Raw genomic sequence first — 23,912 nt, 5'->3', positions numbered from 1 at the left:
CATAAGCAAATTTTGCTTTACAAAAAAGAAAATCAGTTACTTTGTAGCTATATTGTACCATAGGCTAATTTTGTTAAAGGAAATAAAGATATTCTATTCTATTCTATTCTATTTTATTTAAAAACCAAACTCCTAAACTGATTTTGAAGAATTTTTTATGGAACCAATAATAATAATAAATAATTCTTATTCAAGTAAACTTAATAATACCTATTTTTGAATAGCTATTATTGAAATTTGAAATTCAGAAAGTAGGTACATCCTTTTAAATGAAAAAAAGATTTTCCAAATCAGTTTACAAATGACAAAATACCTAATGATATAACAAATATAAAAAACAACCGAATTGAGAACCATCTCCTTTTTCTAAAGTCGGTTAAATATATTGCACTCAAATGATCATTAAAATCAAACCAATTATTTACCGCTCAAGTCGTCGAAAGCATTTTAACAAATTAGTAATAAACCCTAAAATCCATCCGCAAAACAGATTTAAGACGGTCTACCGAAATAGAAGGGCTTTCAGCGTGCAGACAGTATGGCTACAACATATACGGAGATCAAAGGGTTTGAACGCTCCCGGCGCGCTTTGAACATACCGCCGTACTGTATATAGGGAACTCGTATTATGTATCCGTCTGTGAGGCGTGTTTGCTTGTTTTAATAGGTATTTAAGCTTAGGCCTTGTAATTTGAGGCTGTATTTTGCATCCGATATCCGTGATTCCTCACTCGAAAATTAATGTAGCTTAAATTCGTTATTATTCTTATAAACTGAAACTTGCAACAAACCTATTTAAACTATTATGGCATTTTATCACTTTCTCTAGCATCCTACTTCCTATTAATTTAAAGTTTATAAAGATGTGTGTATGTTTGTTATTAAATCACGCTTAAACCAATGAACGTATTTGAAATTTGGTTACTGGATAGGTTATACCCACTTTTAACATATAGGGTACTTTATGTACTCTTTGACGCAGGTAATCTCGCAGAAAATAGTTAGTTATTAATAAAATGCAGGGTAAAAAGATAAAACATTTCAAAAAAAGTTTTTTTTTTTTTTACATAAACGTTTGATTATTTATAATTAAGAAGGAGTATTTAATGTGTGTATATAACCGATCTTTTAGACTCAAAAGATTTTAAAGACAAATTAAACTAAAACAATTTAAATATGTCTAATACAAAGAAAAATTTAAATTGGTTTTACTTTATGTTGATAAGTGATTATCAATTTTTAATGACAATATACAAGTTATAAAGTTCACAGGCGATTTGTCCGGTAAAGGGGTTTCTTCCAGTCAAGCATGAGAAACAGAAAGGACAAATTGCCTTACTTGTTTCAGTAATGCGTGTTTAATATTTTTTTACGTTATTTGTAAATACTTAATGGTCATAATATTAAAAACATCTATATTCAAACTGATTAATGTACATATTTCCGATAGATTTACATAATATGTATATAGTATTTCGGTGTTTTTTTTTTTTCAAGAAAAAAGTAGAACGTGTGAGAGCGCTATCCCCTAATAAGTACTACCTAATTAAAATACATCAACGAGAGATCAGAAAAAAAAAATATGGCCAGATTTTAAAATCAGTTTTTCCTTCAATATTCGTAGGTTTATTTGTTTATATCTTTTGACGTATTATCATCGCTATCAACTTGAAATTTGTTATAATACGTATAGTTTACTATCTCATACCGCCTTAACGGATCAAACATCATGAAATTCCCTATTAGATCGACCTCCACGTGGTTCCCCTTGGAAACCATCGTAAACAATTCTTGTTGAATTCGTCAGGATGGGCTAACTAACCTGTTTCATCCTCACCTATCATCCTTCACTGGTGCCCCGCCGGTATATACCGTTAGCGCGGGTGGGGTTACCATTCCATTATCACCCATTAAAAAAACATCATGAAATTTGGTGTACACGTACCTACTGTATAAGATAAAAAAAAACAAACTTTTATTCTGATTAATGAACATATCTCGGTTAAAAGTTGCGAATCAAAGCTAGTATTCCGCAAAGAGAAGGATAAACTTTTTAATATAAACATTTTTATATAGTCTGTTACTAACAATTATTTAATCCATTTTCATTTAACAAAAATAAGGATCTGCAAAATAGTGAATATATTAACAACAGTAGCAAACCCGAAATAGGACAGATTAGTAAATAATGGCGGATGCGTCGGATCCCGGGATGAAAGCCTCGGCCCTCAATACCGGGAGCATATACCGAGGAAAATAGCAATTAAATCCGCCTTCATTACCTACATACGAACCCTTAATGTTGCATCCCTTGATTACTGTGCGCGTTTTATTTTAGTTATGCGTTTGAATGCTTTAAATTAAAAACAAAAAAAAAATAAACTAGTTAGTAATGTGAGAGTTATATCGTATATATAGTCGTTATATTGAGTTTACTAATTATGATGAAATTTGAATACACGTAGGTAATATTTAGTATAAATACAAAAAAATAGATTCATATTTTCGTCATCAAACTTTAATTTCAGCTATTTTATATTATTTATTTATATACTATCTGGTTTAAAAACAATTTATTCTACTTAAAAATGCACTTCAATGATAACAAAATTAATATGACACATACTAACACAATAGTAAGTCTAATTTAAAAGTTTCTCCTTCTTGAATTTAGTCTAAAATTATTGTAGGACAGCGTAGTTGTAATTGATATTATAAGATAAATATAAACCCTTCGTCGATTAGAAACAGAATAAGCGAAGACAATACGAATTTAAAATGCGCCGTAATTTTTAAACAATTGTAGCATTTTGCTTTGATCATAATAAAAATATTTAAATATATCAATTATAAGATTTTACTAGCGCTGTGTGTGCTTTAACTGCCTATTAAATGGAAGGGGACGCTTTGAAAATCATATAGGTATATACGTCAACCGTTTTTAATACTCAATAGGTACCGTTTACAAAATATTACCCTGCTGTTTCTAATTAAAATCATTTGACGAGCGCACTGTTCTCACTCGCGCGGCCCACACAAAGGGTTTACGGGCCCAATAACGCATGTAACAGGATTATAAAACATGAAAACGCTCGCAAAAGGGCGGTTTCGGTACTTTGGGACGTCCCCTCTCCTGTTTTACATGTAATTATATCTGTTAATTTGCTGTGTATTTGTAGGTTATTTTGGTTTGAAGTAAGTGAAGATGGTGCTTGAGGCTTAGTTGTCTGGAAAGTTATGATATAGACGCATGTATGTGCATGTATGGTATGTAGATAGGTGTGGATCGTTGGTACAAATAAAGGAGGTTAGCTTAGATAGACCAGAAGGAAACTTTGTACAAATATAGTCTGCTTGGGTAATTCTGTCTCATTCGCGTTTCTGCTGTGAAGGAGTTGTGTTTGCATAGCTGTGTTTAAAGAGTGGGATATGGCAATGAAATTACAGGGTACATAAGCATAATTCCTTAGTGGCTATGTTTCGGTTTGAAGGGTGGGAGATGGCTGTGAAATTACAGGGTACAGAAGCATAAATCCTTAGTCCTCAGGAACGGCAACGCATGAAGGGTATCACGGGCGACACAGTATACTGTGTTATGTCCGTGGTACTACTGTTCATGTGTAAAGGCGACGGTTATCACTTTTCGTAAAGTTGGTCGTCAACTTATTTGGCATTCTGAGTTGCATAAAATCTCTGTAGCTATGAAGAGTACATATTTTTAAAATATTTTTATTAATATAGTTACCCCTTGGCACCTTAACAGATTAGCTAATCATATACGAAATACACGTAGGTACTACATAGGATGGGAAGAACACAGACTACTTTTTATCCCAGTTAATAGACATATCCTAGTCACGCGAATGAAGTCGCGTTTAAAAATTTATATAAATATAATGCAAAGAAGTAAATAAATGAAAGAATGAATGAAAACTCTTTATTATTCCTTCAATGAATGATATCTACAGATTATAATGATTAATAATAAATACACAAATAAAATGAATCCTTATATTACATAATCAATACTCTTTTCTCTATTTTTAGAACAATTAAAATCTACCTCTAACCTAAATTGTGGTCATGAAACTTAACCCCCCCTTAACATTACCGGAATTTAAAAAGTATTTGTAAGTCAAATTTTTAATAAAAGTTAACTTATGCATAATGTTATTAATGGTATAAATATGAAAGTTTGTAATGATGAAAGGATAGATGGGTGTTTGTTACTCTTTCACGCAAAACTACTGAATGGATTTGAATGAAATTTGGTGCACGGGTAGGTTATATCCTAAGTTAGCACATAGGACACTTTACGTATTGTAAAGTAGGATTAGTATTAATGTTAAAAGTTTTCATAATTTTTTTTTACGTTTATAACGGTTAGAAAGACTTTTCAGAACTTATCTCTTACGTTTAAATCATAATCGCGAACTTAAAATTTGAGTTTTGAATGTATTTTCAACTCTCAAGTGAACTGTGAAAACTGCATTCGATTTGATGTGGTATTTTTTACGTAATGCCGAAACAAATATACCTACAGATAGATTGCCAATGTGGTCAACACTTAACATTAGGCTATGACCATTAATTTACTATATTATATACGACACTAGCTTTTTTAAAGATATGGATAAAAAGTAGCTTTTATCCTTCTCTATCCTATATAATACGTGCATGTCAAATTTTATAGTGATTGATTAAGTGGTTTAGAGGTTATAAGGTAACAAATAAACTTACTTTCACATTTACAGGTGGTTGAGGATTGAAATTAGTATACGGTATAGTTAACATAGTTAATACATGTAAAAATGACTTAAGTGAAAAGTTTGTATTTCTTATTCCATTACGTATCTAACATCTAATTAGGTGTACATAAAATTTGAGACACAGTTAAACTGTATGGCTTTTTATGTTGAACTAGCTTTTTTTTATACCACTTAGAATGGCAAACAAGCTGACGGGCCCACCTGATGTAAAGTGGTAACCGTCGCCTATAGACATGAGCAGTACCATGGACATAACAGAGTATACTGTTTCGCCCATGATACCCCCCATGTGCTGCCATTCCTGAGGCCTCAGGTGTTATTCCTTTGTACCCTGTAAATTCACGCCATATCCCACCCTTCAAACCGAAACACAGCCATGCAAACACAACTGCTTCACGGTTGAAACACGAATGAAACAGAGGTACCCAAGCAATCGACTTTTGTACAAAGTCAACGACTTCGTCTGCGTGACCGAGATATGTTTATTCACCGGGATGAAAAGTAGCCTGTATCCTTCTTCAACCCATATAGTATCTACGTGTATACCAAATTACATAATGATTGGTTAAGACATTAAGACGCTATAAATTAACAAACAAACAACTAAACTCACTTTTATATTTGTAATATGTAAAGATTACCCATTTAGATTATTCAAATCCGCGCAGAGAAAGTTAACAAGCAACCGTAACATAAATAGATTTATTCATTTAAAAACTATGTACATTCAAAACTAACGTAGGTAATATATGTAAAAACGAGATAAATACACAGAAATGGTATACGAGATATATAAGGACAATTGGAAAGTGATAGGAAAAAAATAATAAATACAAAAATGTTTGTGTAGGGTGGGCGGGGCCGCGCGTTAGTTCCACCCGGGCGCCGCCCTCGCCGCCGCCGCGCGTACCATGATTGTATGTTACGTACTGCGCCGCGATACACGCATCGCACCTATAAATCTATATTAATATAATAAAACGGAAGACTACATTTGTTTGTTTGAACGCGCTAATCTCTAGAACTGGGGGGGAAAGGAATTGTTAGTAATGAAGACTGAGAATCCCATTGCTAGCAATATACCCAACCAGGTCGATCTCCTCGTGGTTCCCCCTGGAAACTATCATGGTTAATTCGTGATGAATTTATCATGATGGGCTAATTCTAGAGCTGTTTTCATTCTCATCGATCACCCTTCACTGGTGCTCCACCAGGATATCCTGTTAGCGCAAGCGGGATGACCATTCCATTTTCACCTATCAAAAAAAACTCTAGAACTGGGGGAAGGGGTTGTTAGTAATGTGTTAGTCCTCATAGCCATCAATATACCCTATCAGGTCGACCTCAACGCGGTTCCTCCTGGAAACTATCGTGACTAATTTATCATTGAATTCGTCACAATGGACTAACTAACCTGCCTTTTCATTCTCACCTATCATCTCTCACTGGTAGCTCACCAGTGTATACCGATAGTGCTAGCAGGAAGAAAATTTTCACCCATAAAAAATATCTCTAGAACTAGGTTTTGAAAAATTCTTCTTGAATTTGATGAACTCATTTCGTTAATATTAAGACTATTAAATATCAGGATACGACCATAGGCGAAGCCGCGGTATACAGCTAGTTGTTGTATCAGCCGTTAACTGTTCACTGCTGAACATAGCTCCATAATGGGGGTTTTGCCAGTAGTTGCCAAGCGTGACAACTATTGACAAAACGCCCTTCCCTTAGTCGCCTCTTACAGTAGGATAGACTGGGTTCGGTTTAAACAATTTTGCTTATATCATCAACCGTACCCAATGTATCCGACGTACAGAAAATGAAGGACCTACACGACAGCTACTATTATATATTATCGTAATTGAAACATAAAATAATTATTAACAGGGGATTTTGAGGATCGAAATTAATATTACTTTCATCAACTTAAAATGGTAAAAAAATTGTAAGCTCTACTGATGAAGTGGTAACCATCGTCCATAGACATGAACAGCACCAGGACATTTCAAAATACGCTGTGCTATTCCTGAAGTCCAAGATTAACATTTTAGTGCTTCTATATCTTCTTTATACTCGGTAATTTCACTGTCATATCCCTTGCCTTAACGATCCATTAACTCAACATGGATTTTTCGCCGTTGGAGAAAAATATTTATAATATTTTTAAAGAAATTTACAGGTTACAAATATAAACTGAAAATGATAGAACATTATGATAGGTAGGTAGTTCTGAGTATAGACTACTCTACCTCGCAGCTTCGCCTCATGAACCAGTAGGTATATAAGATAGGCATGGCTAATATGGATTTCGGTCCGATATCTATGTATGTACTCGTTTTTTTTTTCTTGATGGGTGAAAATGGTATGGTAACCCCGCCTGCGCTCACGGAATACGCTGACGGAGCACCAGTGAAGGGAAGATGAGAATAAAAACAAGCCAGTTAGCCCATCATGATGAATTCATAAGAAATTAACCATGATAGTTTCCAGAGAGAACCGCGAGGAGGTCAACCTGGCTGGGTATATTGCTAGCAATGGGGTTCTCAGTCTCCATTACCAATCCCTTTCCCCCCCTATATACTCGTATTAGGTACCACTAGAGATTGATATCGCCCATTTCGATATCGCCTATATTAGATAGATATCTATTTTTTAATGTTAATAGTCTGTTATCCTAAAATTAATATTTTTTTTATACCACTGAGTTGGCAAATACCAGAGGTACTACGCGCGCGTTGCCGACCCTGAAGAAACCTCTTTACCCCTTTTGTGAAGAACCCCATGCTGTAGTCTCTTGGGGAAACCTCGGCTAACTAAATAATATTTTCATATATATATATATATATATATATATATATATATATATATATATATATATATATATATATATATATATATATATATATATATATATATATATATATATATATATATATATATATATATATATATATATATATATATATAAAGTATACATTCTTAGAAACTATTGCGTTAAAAATGTAAGTAGTATTCCAATATTCATAAAAAGAAAACATAATTATTATATCTTATCTCGACGAACTACCAAATATACCCAAATTCAAGATAAACTGAGGGGTTATAAAATTTAAAACCCAATGATACTTAATTTGAGTATATTTTTAATTAATAACCTATCTGTATTAAAAAGGATAAAACTCTTCCAAGGTTTTATTTTTAATTTGAATTCAATATATACCGGTACAATATTTCCTGCGGGCGTTCATGCCCTTTCCCGCCGTTTATGCTAAAATGGCCGACGCGTGACTAGACTCGTGATTCACCGTTAGACACATAAATTCATACAAAACTTGTATTAGTAATAAATCTTTATTTTAAATAAATTGTTATACGAATTTTTATTATTATTTTAAATAAGTAAGACTTTTAAAATATTGTTAGACAACATTTTTCTAGTATAGAAATCATAAATATCTTCTTACCCATATGAATTCGAATATTAATTAATAATATTTTATGACCTATGTATATACAAAATTTCATTCAAATTCATTCACCTATTTATGTAACTGTAATTGAATAACAAACAAATATATTCATATATATATATATATATATATATATATATATATATATATATATATATATATATATCTTATTTATAATATTAGCAAGGATAACCCCCCCCCCCTAGTTCATACTAGAAACGAATCAAATTCAGTCAACACTCGCATGAAAAAAAACAAGACAGCGCACATAGCTATATCACTGGCGATAACGATTCTATCAATAGATTGGTTTATACTTTGCCTAGGGAGGGAGAGGGCTAAATATTAATAAAAAGTACAATAAATATTTCGAATTACATTTATAAATACGGCATTCTTAGGTTTTAGTTGCAGGTACAATTTCCTTGTTTACGTACTTATATGTATAATACAAAAAAAAAAACGAAACATTCACTCCCCAGTCGTCGGCAAAACGCAGGGGAATATCTCACCGAATGGGATACGTGTCATACGGATGACATTTTTGCGATAAGCCGCCTAGCGTTTTGTTCATGGGTAATCCTATTCCGCCATCTTCCTCGTGTATGAGAAAATGAGGTAAATATAACTATAAATATACGTAGGTGCTTATAATTAATTCATTTCAATGTATATATATGATAGAATAAAAATAGATACGTCAAAAATAAATCGAAGACAAAAATAATAAATGCAAGTAACAAAAATAAATTTATTTTTGGTTCAAAATAATTTTGCAATTAAACAAACGATTATATTTTCCAAAAATATGTAATCAGATCAGCTCTTTTTATGAATGAAGTTGAATAATCAACAGACAAGATATTTTAATAACTGTCCATGTTTGAAAAAAAAAACATATACCTATATATAGGTAGATGATGTTATACGATCAAAATCTGAATCGATATCAGAATCAAACGAGCCCAATCTAGATAGGGTTGCGTTATCTTATTACAAAATTCTCTCCACCTTTGTAAATATGTATTTATATTATGTATATGTTGATATTTGTCTAATTATATAATAATAATATTCGTTTATTGAGTTTATAAATTACAAATTATACTAGTTATAAAGATTAACAATATGTGCACAAACAAAAAGAATAATTTTAACAAAACTTAATTATACAAATTATATGTATATAACGTCTAAATAAGATACCGAAAGATATTTTGGAACTACTTTTTAATATATTTAAAACTAGTATTGAACACTTGAAGACTGAACGATTACTTGAATGACAAATGTTCATTATGTTAGTCGATCATGCACAGGCTTTCAACGATCATGTAATTTTAGAGAAAGCGCATTTAAATAAATATAATATTAATAGAGATTTAAAAGAGTAACTGTTGAGTTTCTTGCGGGCTCTTCTCAACAGATAACAACTTTCCGAATCCTGCATTCGTAAAAAATTACGATTCAAAAAGACTTGTAATCAAGTCTATTTGAATAAAGAGTATTAGAATTTCAATTTATGTTAAGTATTATTTTACTTTTCTTTAATTATTGAATGCACTGCTTACCTATATTTCTGTTTGCCCAATGCTTGACTGGTAGAGAACACCATCCGGTGTTGAGTCCGGTGTTGTACCTTTGTACATAAAATTACATTGTGCATTGAAGTTTAAATAAATATGTTTTTAATGCCACATTAAATATATTACGACAAGATAAAACAAACAGTTTACAAATGGCATAGCCATAATGGTTGATTCACTGCAAAAGCTACACTGAACGCCGAACAACTTAACGCTCCCTGAATGCATCTGTACATCTATCTTTATAAGAATAATTTTGGCAAAGAAACCAAGAGACATAATAGTTGATAACTGATGAGAGCTATAAAACTTAGACAAAGTACTATTTGTCTAAGTGCATCTATATATAGATATGACGCTGAAACCTAAACACTAATGATGTCATGAATCATTATACAGTGCTTCAGAAAGAGCTATAATTGGAATATCGCAGAGGGATCGATTCCCTAAGAAATATTTTGTTAGTCCGATACAGATGAACAAATTTGCAAGCTAAAGTATTAATAGATTTAATCAATCTAGATACTACAAAACTTCATCGATTAAGTAGATGTGTAAATTATTTTTTCCTACATTCTTCACGGCTCTAGAACGAGCTTCCTGTCACCAAGAGACTACCGACTGAACCGTCTTTCAAAAAAAAACGTTTATGCTTACAAATACTTTTATACTTTATTTAAGCATTAAGTACTATATATTATTCTCATTTTCCTGTATAATATAGTACACATATATTTTATATATGTGTGAGTATATTTGTTATTTATATATGTTTATTCGTTTATATATATAATTTTAGTATGTATGTATATCTATCAATAATTAGTACCGCATTCGAGTATTTTTTTTATACAACTTAGAAAGGCAAACAAGCTGACGGCCCACCTGATGGAAAGTGGTAACCGTCGCCTATAGACATGAGCAGTACCATGAACATAACAGAGTATACTATTTCGCACATGATACCCCCCATACGTTGCCATTCCTGAGGACTCAGGTGTTATTCCTCTGTACCCTGTAAATTCATGCCATATCCCACCCATTTCGGTTTGAAACACAGCCATGCAAACACAACTGCTTCACAAACATTTCCCTATGATTGACTGGGAGAGATTGCTTTTAGCATTAAGTTTACTATGTACACATATATGCACTAATGAATAAATAAATAAATGTGTTCGAGACAAACAACAACGATCTAATAATGATAATAATTACAAAAATATGCAATGAACTTGTCGATATCCAATGATAATGATGAATGTTTAGTTTCTATATCTAGTTTCTAGGTAATATGTGACGGAAGTTACCATAGTATGTAAAATTTTAGTTCAATAATATCAATAATAAACAGCGAGCGTTTGAAAACTGGATTTCAAATTATGAAGATGGACTGAAAGACATACGCACGAAGTTAATAAAAGCTTGTAAAAACCTACTCCAAGCGCAGGTTTATTCCGCCGAGGCTCCACCCAGTAGACATTGAGTGACGGTAAATATTAGATACAGACGTGTCTATTATCTGATATGGATCTGTACACGCGACATCATGAAACATTAATGTTCTCGCGCGCCTGACAGATGGGCTTGTATCGCAAACTTTATTTTACCAACGAAGCTCGATTGCGCCGCGAATTTCGACTCCACGCAGTGGTGTTAACGTACTAAATTCGTATAATTTAGACTGATAGATCTGTAGTTATTTTGGAAGTTTATTTCGAGATGTCATATTAGTTGTGATGATGCGAAAAGTTGATACAGAAAATTCAGCTCTAAATAAAGATGGGTTTTTAATTAAATTTCTTGTTTCTCTTTCAATAAATGTACGTATATCTGTAAATATTAATTATTTAGAGTATAAATGGTAATCTTTCACAAAACTATATAACATATGCAAACATAAAAATGTGTTTACAGCTTTGCTTCCTTACTTTAGCTGCATTAGACAACTAGCTTTACCCGTGACTCCATCCGCGTGGACGTTCAGTAAAGGCGAAAATGTAATTTGTTATTCTAAAATTGTTAACGCGTTTCTAAAAATTGAGCAAATTATTATAAGTAACATTTTTTTTATGAAATAATTAGAATAAAATAAACAATATTACGAAAAGCATATCAGTATAGTATATCAGTGAAAACTACATTCAAGTCGATTAAGCTGTTTATGAGATTGGCGTAGGTACATAAAACGCCCAGACAAAAACAAAAATTCTGTTTTTAGACACTATTTTTTGGAATATAGATATTATTCCAAATAAACCTATATAATATTTTACATTGAGCATGCCACAGCGCGAAATACTATTTACGGCGGCCTGTGGCTGCGCTGTAAAAACACTGAAGCCGCTCAGATCCGCCCCTACTACGTAACTTGCTATGCTTTGATGATATTATTACAAATTATAATTTCTGTATTAAGTCAAAACCATAAAGCTATAAATCTTTAACATACGTATTCATAATAAAATATATAAATATAAATGATACTTCAGTATTTAATAAAATTTTTAATCGTCTTTTTTATTAATATTAGTTTAATAAATTGTGCTTATTAAAACGATGTAATACTTTATATATATATATATATATATATGTATATATAATAAAAATTTTAAGCGCCTTTTTTATTAATATTAGTTTAATAAATTGTGCTTATTAAAACGATGTAATACTTTATTGCTAGTCAGTGAAATATAGACAGAAATGAAACAAATATACGTATGTAGGTACATTTGTTTCATTATAAAATATAATATATTCATTATTATATATAAAATGAATTTGAAGAATGAATGATTAAATTTGAAAAATTAATTTAAATAAATATATAGATACACATGCATACTATATGTAAATAGATATTTTATAAATATCATAATGTATCACAAATTAGTTTATGTATTTTTAAATTTTGCATGATATCAATATAAATGACATTGTAAAATATAATAATGTCGTTTAATATATTTTATATATACCTAAGAAAACACCATAAAATACAAAAAACGACGTCTACAAACTACGCGATCACTACAAGATGTACGAAGCGTAGACAGCTCGTAGCACAGAAAGTGCTACGGTAAGTTCAACGCGCTCTTTCGTTAAAAGAATAAACGTTTTATCGAGTTCCAGTATCCAGTATTATCATATATATAACCATAACTATATTAGCTTATGAAGCTATTGGTATACCTTTACCTTATGCATAAAACGTCAAATCTCTCATAAACATAGTTTAGCTATTAAACTGTTTTTTCTCCGTTTACACTATGATTACGTTATTTATGTTACAAAATAGTTTAATAAATTAAAATATTCGTAGGTTTAAGAAGGTTTTAGTTTTTATAAATAACGGAGTTAGTATATTTAGAGATATATAGTTATAGTATGTTAAGAGATTAACTAAAATAAAAATGAATGGTAATTCGATACAGCGAAAGAAAGGTAAGAGGTTGGTACCAATGTATACTATGTACCTACAGCCAAACTAAGTATACTATATATTTTATAATAATCATCCCGACAAAACCACAGGCTGAGCTAGTATTGTATGAAATCTAAATTAGAACTCTTTAATGTAACACCTTCCAAGATAAATATATTTGTAACCACTGTTCCCACCCAAAAAAACACGAGCCCACAAAATTATTTTCCCCAACATTAATTCACCTAATAGCTTTATCAGACAGGTAACTTTAAGCGGCTAACTAAAGTGCACCTTGTCAAAATGACACTCCATTATTGGGCACACATTTTTAGGCAATATCGCTATCGGAGTCCATAACGTGCAGGGTTACGTGTTAGGCCGTGCCGTTATCGTCAGTTTCTGCATGAACGCCCACGTTACGGTACCCCCTACAGCCCCCCGCCCCCTGGGCACCACCAGCACACCCCGGCCCCCAGACCGCGCGTCCCGCCTGGAGACAGCGACTGTGAGATCTTGACACTTGAGTTTAATTTATTCGTCGAGTTTAGGTTTCCTGTACTAGCTATATTATCTTGAAGTAAATTTGTTAGTGTAGGAATCTTTGCGATATGACTTAGTTGCTTTTTAGTAGAAATAATAAATTTTCACTGTAGTTATAGCACAATAAATACATTTATACAATGAATACATCTATTTATATTTATTTAGCCGTTTTATATGACTTATCATTTACAGTAATTTATGTACATTATATATTTATATCACTTGATCAATACTCAGAGAAGATTAAAAAATCTCTTTAGCTTGGGACGAAAATGACACTGTGTGATCCGGGGCGACTGATTAATTTATTTCATAATCTATACTTATAATAAATCTGTAGAGAGGTCAATTCTGTACATGAAATATATTTCCATAATAACTATCAGGAGGTGATTAGTGATCGATACTGATGCCAAAAATGCAATCGGTAAAACTTTTGTCTGTCTGTATGTTCGTTATAGGAACAAAAACTACTCGACGGATTTTAACGAAACTTGGTACAATTATTCTTCATACTCCTAGGCAGGTTGTAGTATACTTTTAATCACGCTACGGTCAATAGAAGCAGAGCAGTGAAGGGAAATGTTAAATATGTCCACTCGTGCGATGCCAGGACCGCTAGTATTTGAATAATATTATAGCAATATTGAAATTGATAATTCACATCTAAATCTGAATTATCTATCACGTCAATCACGTTATAGCTATTTATAGCAATTACAAGAACTATTAGTTTATTTTTTTTTTGAGAATTTTGACATTAAGTAATCCTAAAATTACATAATATCAGTCTTAGTTAGCGAGATATAGCCTAATCTTTCTCTGTAAAGGTGTTTCGGTTTGAAGGGTGGGATATGGCGTGAATTTACTGGGTACAGAGGAATAACATCTGAGTCCTCAGGAATGGCAACGCATGGGGGATATCATGAACGAAACAGTATACTCTGTTATGTCCATGGTACTGCTCATGTCTATAGGCAACGGTTACCACTTTCCATCAGGTGGGCCGTCAGCTTGTTTGCCATTCTAAGTCGTATAAAAAAAAAGTAATTGATAATTATTCTCGTCGAAGTTTCAGCGTGGACAATAGATTGATTGGTTGGTGAGTAATCTAACAAGATATAATTTTGAGTGTTCTTACGACAACCTTACATAATAATTGTTACTTAATGGCACTTAATACTTACATACGAGACCGACGGTTCGCGTGTTCTAGGAAAATGGATAACGTAGTACAATTGTACTTTTACCTAATCAATCTACCCTCATCGTTATGAGCCAACGACATTTCAATACTTCTTGTAACGAATATATGTAATATATACATTATATTATTAAAAAAAATACTTCAACAATCATACAATTAATTTGAAATAAACAGAGAAACTTTTTTTGATTACAAAAATATTATTACGTCCAAATCGATATAAATTACTTACAACATACACGCATAAATAAAATACTGTTAAATTGTCATGTCATAATCAGTCCACTGCTGGACATAGGCCTCTCCCAAGGCTTAGTCCCAAGGCACATTGCCTTGCACATTGCATAAGCGTGATCTTCAGCTCTACTTTTTCAATTTTTACTCTATGTATGCTATCGCTCTAACTACCCACAGGGGTGAGACGCCTACGCTTGCCAATACACGGTCTCCACTCCATAATACACCTACTTCAACGGTTGTCGGTTCTACAACAGATATAACCAGTACACTGCCATTTCATCTTGCAAATCCACTGAGCTGTCGGCAATTTTGGTCCTCTGGCGAATTACTTCATTTCGGATTCGATCCGTCAAAGAAACTCCAAACAATGCAAAGAGCTATGTAAGCTCTTTCCATTGCTCCCTGAGCGACATTCAATTGATAAACTAGTCGTATAGTATGTGGTCGCGTTTCGGCACCTTATATCATTACACATTTGTGGTAGAGACCAACGGTAACCTTTTTATTTTTAAGTCTTTTAAAAATTAATTAATTGTGAATCTATTTAATAATAGATTAAATAAAAACACAAAATAGAAAAGGATATATAAAGTCAAATTTTAATAAGAGTGGTTTATCACATTTTGATTTTTTAAAGATACGCCTTATTTGATGTAAATTGAAATTCTGTCACTATCAAAATCATGAATTCCAACGCAATTATTATAAATATTAACCATATACTATATATACCACTAATATATTATATTTGCGAATTATATTTTATAACGTTTAATTATGTAAGTAATTACTTTTAACTAATAAATTGAGATTAAGAAGACTAAAACCGAAAAATAGAATTAACCCAGAATTTTAACTTTGTTCTTAATCTAATTATGTGTAACCGACTTGGAATCTGTGCTTTGTTTATTTCTTTTAAATAGTCAAATTTGCCTCCTTTTCCATTTACTTGATTTAAAATAAGTAATTTCTCGTCAAATTTGAAAATAGTATAAAACAAAATAACTTTCTATATCTATACGTTTCTACATTTTCTTCTTTTAAACGAACGCAACGATCTTTATGTATTAAAATTCGTTGTTGGTTTCACTATCATATATCTAGATATTTTTATGAAAGATTTATGTATATATATCTAATGCATTCTAATTAAAATATTGTATATATAAATTCAATGTTTTAATAGACTGCACCCGTGAAAAGCAGCGACGGGTCGCAGATTATTTAAATAAAAGCTCAACTAATTCATAAAATTGATTTTTTTTTTATACAACTTAAAATGGCAAACAAGCTGACGGTCCACCGGATGGAAAGTGGTAATCGTCGCCTATAGACATGAGCAGTACCATGGACATAAAAGAGTATACTGTTTCGCCCATGATATCCCTCGTACGTTGCCATTCCTGAGGACTCAGATGCTATTCCTGTGTACCCTGTAAATATTTAGTTCAAATTACTTACCAATTATTAGACAAAGGAATGACCTTTCTCTTTCATAAACTGTCATGTGTCACCCGTACATACTACAATTTAAATATATTTTCCATCCTTTCTTGCTATTACTAAAACATGGCTGTTTGTAAAACAACTGAAAGTATTTTAATGAAATTTGATGCACAGATATAACTATATACTAAATTAAAATAAAGGATGCTTTTTATACAATATTAACAAGGGCAAAGTCGCGTGATACAGCTAGTTGATAATACGTCTAAAGTACCCCTATACTATTGTAACACTCACGAATATAACAATTGTCTAATAACTTACTTTTGCCTAATCAGGGCTTCACAATTGAATACTCCCTAACTGGTAACGAATGGCACAAACGACCACCTTCCTAAGAAGATTAAAATCGGCTAACTCGAATAAATTCAACCGTTATCGGGTCTTGTTTGGGGAATTAATTATTACTTGAGCTCACTTGGCGGCCACAACTTTGCTCAACTGAGTAACCGAATCACTTTGATTAAGTAGCTTGCTTGCTATTTACCGCCTACATCTTATTATGCTTTATGGAGAATGAAACCAGGTCACATACTGTGTCGTATTTTATCATTATGATTTTAACCATTAATTGCATACTGCTGAAAATAGATCTCCCTAAGGCTGTCATGAGGAAGTCTTAGCCCCTGCAACATATATGAGAAGGTAAACTACCTTCTCATATATGTTGCAAAAAGAATTCATTGCGTACCCTGGGGGGGAGGAGAATAAGGGGTAAAGTGGAATAGCACGCCCATTGCTAACAAGATATCCTGCCAGGTCAACCTCCACGCGGTACCTCTTGAAAACCATCGTGGTTAATCTTGATGAATCCAACTGACCTGCTTTCAACCTCTTCTATCATCACGCACTGGTGCTCCGCCAACGTATACGGATAGCGCAAGTAGGGTTACCATACTATTTATCATTTTATTAATAAAAAAATAAATTGCGTTTGCCTGTACGAGGACATCACTCTAGAAGCTTTATTCTCCATACCATACATTGTGGATTCTTCGAGCTATATGACTGGCCATCAGTTTATCATTATCAGTTTATCCATTAGCAGAATATACCTGGGATGCAGCATGACGGTTTCCAAGGGGAACCACGTGGAAGTCGACCTGACAGGGTATATTACTAGCAATGGGACTGGTAGTCTGCAATACTTACAATACCTTCCCCCTTCAGTTGGGCTGTCGGCTTGTTTACTATCAAATGTGATATAAAAAAATAAAAAATGTGTTCTCGCATAATTGTAATTGTATTATTCTAGGTGAGGAGCCTCTAGATGGACTGGAAGGTCTGCACTCGGATGAAACAGGGTCTGGTGATAACTCCAACGCGGGGTCAAGTGGCGCGGACGATGATGCCGCGAGATTGAGACTCAAACGCAAACTGCAGCGAAACCGGACCAGCTTCACCAATGAACAGATTGACAGTTTGGAACGAGGTTTGTATAAATTGACTGTTTGTCGTGATTTCACTTGCACGAGTCTTGTTATGTCGTACATATACCTGTCTTCCAGTAGGGTAATCAGAAATAATGGAATGTCAAATGCTTCGATTCAGACAGACTTTCAATTTGGCCTTTTTTCAGCACATCGTCTATTTAGTCTCCAAATGTCTTTCTAGTATGGTACCTAACGATATCTTTAAGTATTTTGCACGATAAATCTTTTACGTAATTCTTCTTTAATCTATCCTAGCCAAATAACCAAACCAACGCAATATCCCCAAGCAATTTTCAAACTTTATCACTACATCACCTTATCTCTTATTCCCGTAATTTAAAACCGTGCCTTGATTCATCATTCAGATGAACCTTTTGTATTTATACTATACTTATGAAAAACCAACATTATTTTAGTTATAAGTACTATCCTTATGTTTAAATCCTAGCACATGGCAGCATGTCAAACCAATTCAATATATACTAACTGCATGACAGAAAGATTATCATGAAATAGATGGTATTCTAGGCGAATTATACATAACTCCAATACCAATCTTTAACAAAACCACAGACCTACACTTTACTAGAAAAACATTTAAAATATAGGTGATTATATAAACCAAAAATCTAGAGAATCATCTACATAAATATTATCATTTGTTCAGAATTCGAAAGAACACACTACCCGGATGTATTCGCTCGAGAGAGGCTCGCAGCAAAAATTGGATTACCCGAAGCCAGAATACAGGTGAGTTGTCTAAATAGAATTTATTTTTTAACTATAATATAAGTTTCACACAATCAAACTAATCGCCTGATCTTCAACAAACGTCTAGGAATATAAAAACGCGCAGGTCAGAGATAATTAAAAAAAATCGTTTCCTAAATTAACCTCACCGAGAGTCGAACTCAAGACCTTATTTACTCAAAGCGACGTACCCATTACGACGAAAGTCTTCAAAGTAAAAACGTCAAGATAAGCAGTAACTAAATAAATATATTAATTTATACTTTGAGCCGAAACTATTAACTTGTTGTATACGAGTATAACATCTCCCTTAAAACATCTCTAAAAGCCTAACTGCGGTTGCCAACCCGCCTGCCAAGCGTGACAACTATTGACAAAACTCCCTTTATAGGAAAGGCTTATGTTCAGCAATAGACAGTTAATGGCTGAAGTAATAATAGGAGTATTAAAAGGTATAGGTAGATAATTCTGTTGCCGATTACAGATACTCGTGCATCATTAACCAAATTTTATTTCAATAAATTCATTTGTATCAGCTCTTACTCACTGTATTTATAAATACCACAAAAATAGCAGGCGTAGTTATGAACGATTGGTCGAGTTTAAATTTTTGCAAGTACCTACCAATTGTTAGTAAGGAAGAAGTTAGCTAGCGCGTAGTGACCGCGCGTCGTGTTAAGCTAATCCGACGTTAAGGTGTGGTTCTCGAATCGGCGCGCGAAGTGGCGGCGCGAGGAGAAGATCCGCTCGCAGCGGCGCAGCCCCGAGTGTGCGTACGCGCCGCCCGCGCCGCCCCACCCCCCGCCGCACCCGCCGCCGCCAGCGCACCCGCCGCACAACCCCCACCAGCCGTACCAGCCGCCGCTCAACGTCGACACATACAGGTACCTATGGACTTCCTTAAATTTACCACAAAAATATACCCATGAACGAAGATCCACTGTTGAGTTTAAGATTAGATGATGCTCTATTATTCTAGGCAGCCTTATGACATCTACCTTATTTGGTAACAAAAGAATCACTTCCCTAAATTAGTAAAAAATAGCAGTATGAAATCTCAAACATTGCCATGCTAGGCACCTGAGACAGTACACCATCTAGTCCCAAACTAAGCTGTGTTCGTCTAGATTCTAAATATTTTAGGTACACCGCCAAAGTCATCAAGTAACTAATCCGTATAACTAAAGAAATTATAGGACATAAATGCATAGCTGTTTTATCTTCAAGAATAACAACGCTAAGAAGTCCCATGGAGGATAGTGTATTTTGGAACATCCATGTTACTATAGAAAGATACCGTCACACCGGAATTTATGTATTTATTTTATTTTCAGTCCGCTCACCCCAATGGGATATGGTGGTGGTATGGTGACAGAAGCTCCCGTATGTGAGAGCACAGACGCTGAACTTTGTAAAGGGGGATTTCTAAGTTACCCTCGTTACGAGCTGGGCTACAGACAGCCGCCGCATCCCTACGTCAATCATCATGGCTACCAGCATGAACCGTCATCCCCACCTCCAGGTTAGAAAACCAATTTGTTCAAAATGACTAACAATGACTTTGTTAAAGCAATAAACTTCAATCCGTCACACTCATGTTTTTGCTACAAAACAGCTGTACTTGCATGGCTATGTTTATATAAAAAAATAAGGGAGTGAAACTACTGGATACAGAAGCGTAACATTCGAGAATTTTAATACCTGTTGGATAACATGGTTACTATAGGGATCCAGCATAAAATGGGTTACCTCTTCTATTCCCGTGGGTGTCGTTAGAGGCGACTTAGTAAACTTAATGGTGAAGGAATGGGCAGCAGCGTCCCTCTTAAAACATCACTAAAGCCTAGCTGCGGTTGCCAACCTGATCGCTAGGTGTGGCAACACTGGCAAAACCTTCCAATAAGGGGAGACCTATGTTCTGCAGTGGACAGTTAACGGAGGATATGATGGGTAACATGGGCATCACAGCGTATTCTGTTATATCCATGGTGCGGATCATGTCTATAGGCGATAGTTACCACTTTTCATCAAGTGCGCCGTTAACCCGTTTGCTTTTACAAAATTACACTTTGTATTTCTGTCATTCTTTCTAAGCGTTTATTTATATTAATTACTAGCGGCCCGTCCCGGCATCGCACGGGTGGACATTTTTAACATTTCCCTTCACTGCTCTGCTTTTATTGATCGTAGCGTGATGAAAAGTATACTATAACCTGCCCAGAAGTATGAAGAATAATTGTACCAAGTTTCGTTTAAATGCGTCGAGTAGTTTTTGTTTCTATAACGAACATACAGACAGACAAACAAAAATTTTACTGATTGCATTTTTGGCATCAGTATCAATCACTGATAGTTATTTTGGAAATATATATCATGTACAGAATTGACCTCTCCGCAGATTTATTTTATGTATAGATAAAGCGGTGACATTCCGAACTACGCGTAACTCTGACGGTAATGTCATAATGAAAACTAACATGTTTATTTCTATTTACTTTTACCTAGAAGATATGTGTCAGGACATCTCAATTTATATGGTAGCTTCAAACTATGTAATTTTAAAAGACTATTTCATTATCACAATTGCAGAACTAGGCGGTCTCCTGGGTGCTGGTGTGTCAGTTCCGTTGGCTGTGCCCGGCCAAGACTCGCAGCAGTACTGGTCGCGGCTCCAGTGACCCTGGTGGAACTAGCTTGGTTCTGGATCTTACGCACGAATTATAAACACGCCCATCGTCTTTTAATTCCGAAATTTTGTTAAAACAAAGAGATGTCTAGTAAAATTGTAAATTAATTCTCGATTGTCATTCATTTTTTTATTACGCTAGTGTTTGTTTAATAAAGTCGAATGCCGCTATTAGAATCGGCTAGACGACCATATAAAGATTTACCTACCTACATATTTGTTTTCTTATTAGGTATTTTATTTAAACAATTTTTTTTTTAACATATTAAATACATGCAAAAATAGTTTATTGCATTCACTTTTGAGTTTATCTAAAAATATACTTTAGATATCAAGATTTTCACATTTATCCTATATCACATAAAAGTCTTATCTTCACATACGTCACGTACAGAAGGAACCGAATACCATTATCTACTTTACTCGAATGGCTCGAAGTACTTCTATAATCCTTAAAGAAGTGTCAAAGTTCTCTATATTTCTTTGAAGCAAAAAACCTACGTTTCTGGACTTAATTTGGTATTCATATTTCGAAGGCATAGCGTACATCATTCATATTTTTATAAGAACAGAGTAAAGATACAATATATTACCAATAAACTCCATTCTGAGGACATCAAGAGGCGAATAAGGGAACGAAGCACAATACAAAATACGAAATAAAATCCAATACTAAGCAACCAATATTATAGTATAACATCATCTTCTAATGTGAAATACCGGTAGCCAGAAACGTTAACGGGTGATTATAGTTAGACCTATTATTTCTATAGATTTTGTTATGAAGCAAATACTTTAAGTTCAATTTCTAATTAAGAAATAAACTTTTTTCTGTAGGTAGGTACTTCTGTGGTCAATTTATTACAAATGGATGTCGTCTGAACAGTATCTCTATGTACTTTTATATACTTTTTTATACTTATTGTTTTATTTACTTTTTACGAAAACAAAAAATATGCTATAATATTCGATGGTAATTAGGATTTTTCACGTCGGTTCTAACATAGAATAATTCATAAAATAGAAACCAAAATAAGCAAGAATAGAACCGTCTGATTCCACTAAAATACATGTACCAAAACGGTTGTCTGGTAAAAAACTTGGCAACTGTAATCACTATTTGTAATACGATATAATACAATGTAATATATTCATGTATGTTTGGTGAAATCACGTTGTAAGTGTACCTACGGGAAAGAGAATTTTACATACCTTGAGTAATGTAATTACTGTTCAGACCATTTTTATGTAGCTACAACAAAAACAAATTTATCCGTCGCTAATCCACTCATAGTATAAAGAATTAACATATCCATTAGTTGCCACAAAGGTGTAAACACAAAATATAGGCTCAAATGTACGATATTTTATGTATGTAAATTAGACTATTTCATTCAAATTAAGAGTACATTATTTCACAACTGTCATATTTGTGAAATGATGTAAATATAGCACATATAATTTTAAGATAAGGTATTGAATGAAATAATTTAATAATAAAACATAAGTGTTACATTTTATTTTGTAATTAATACCTAACAACGGTATAGACTAGTTAATTAAGGCTTAATTTAAGAAACAGCTCTGCTATGTATAAAATTGTTGTAAATGTTTAATAATAATAAAATAAATTCGATCAATTAAAATTTTGTTGAAAACGACAAAAAAATCTTTAACGATGTTCATAAATGATAAATTTGCAATCATCGTGTGCATATTATGTATTGTACATTAATTTTTATGAGAAACAGGGCTTGTTAGTGTTTAAGCGAGGTTGTATATAACTTTTTGATGTAAGTACCAACCCACGTTGATTGTGAATCTTTGGTGTATCCATTATTGTATGAAACAGTTAGTGGCAATAGTAGCTGAGCATTGAGTTCTTTTAGTCACTTAGAGTATCCATGAACACTTAGAGTTGATCTCGATCTATTGAGATGTTACTTTCGAATTTATTATTAGTTTATAATTGTATAGTATAAGTAGGTATATATAAAATTGTGAATAATTGTGTGATGTCGATAAAACATTTTAATAACATTATATAAATACATTTTTGGATCAAAACTATGTTTTCATTTCTGGTTAGGTACTGAAATGCTAAATTTTCTCACGAACACTCAAGCTGTGGAATGAGCTCCCTGCCGAGGTTTTCCCTAGAGACTACAGTATGGGGTTCTTCAAAAAGGGTTAATATACCCCTAGGTTTCTTCATAATTGGCAACGCGCACGTTGGTATCGCAGGCGTCCATAGGCTACAGTGACCGTTTACCATCAGTCAAGTTGTATGCTTGT

The 23,912-nt window shown here is 33.3% G+C and overlaps 1 protein-coding gene across 3 annotated transcripts in view; it reads left to right on the top strand.

Moving 5' to 3' along the window:
- LOC113512010 (paired box protein Pax-6-like) overlaps positions 1–23,907 on the top strand; it is a 75,124-nt gene extending 51,217 nt beyond the window's left edge. For 2 of the 3 annotated variants that reach the window (XM_026895757.3, XM_031909209.2), the window contains exons 6-10: positions 18,004–18,180; positions 18,849–18,931; positions 19,628–19,815; positions 20,266–20,453; positions 21,521–23,907. In XM_026895757.3, coding sequence (XP_026751558.2) covers positions 18,004–18,180; positions 18,849–18,931; positions 19,628–19,815; positions 20,266–20,453; positions 21,521–21,609 — 725 coding nt within the window. In that variant the 3' untranslated portion in view covers positions 21,610–23,907. The remainder of the gene's footprint in view (positions 1–18,003; positions 18,181–18,848; positions 18,932–19,627; positions 19,816–20,265; positions 20,454–21,520) is intronic. The other variant, XM_031909210.2, reaches the window with a different exon arrangement.
- The last annotated feature ends 5 nt before the right edge of the window (positions 23,908–23,912 follow it).

The sequence above is a fragment of the Galleria mellonella genome, unplaced genomic scaffold (genome assembly GCF_026898425.1).
Source record: "Galleria mellonella isolate WM207_F2 unplaced genomic scaffold, CSIRO_AGI_GalMel_v1 utg184, whole genome shotgun sequence".
NCBI classification, from domain to species: domain Eukaryota; kingdom Metazoa; phylum Arthropoda; class Insecta; order Lepidoptera; family Pyralidae; genus Galleria; species Galleria mellonella.
The sequence above is the reverse complement of the archived record's forward strand: the minus strand, read 5'-3'. Positions and strand labels throughout refer to the sequence as shown.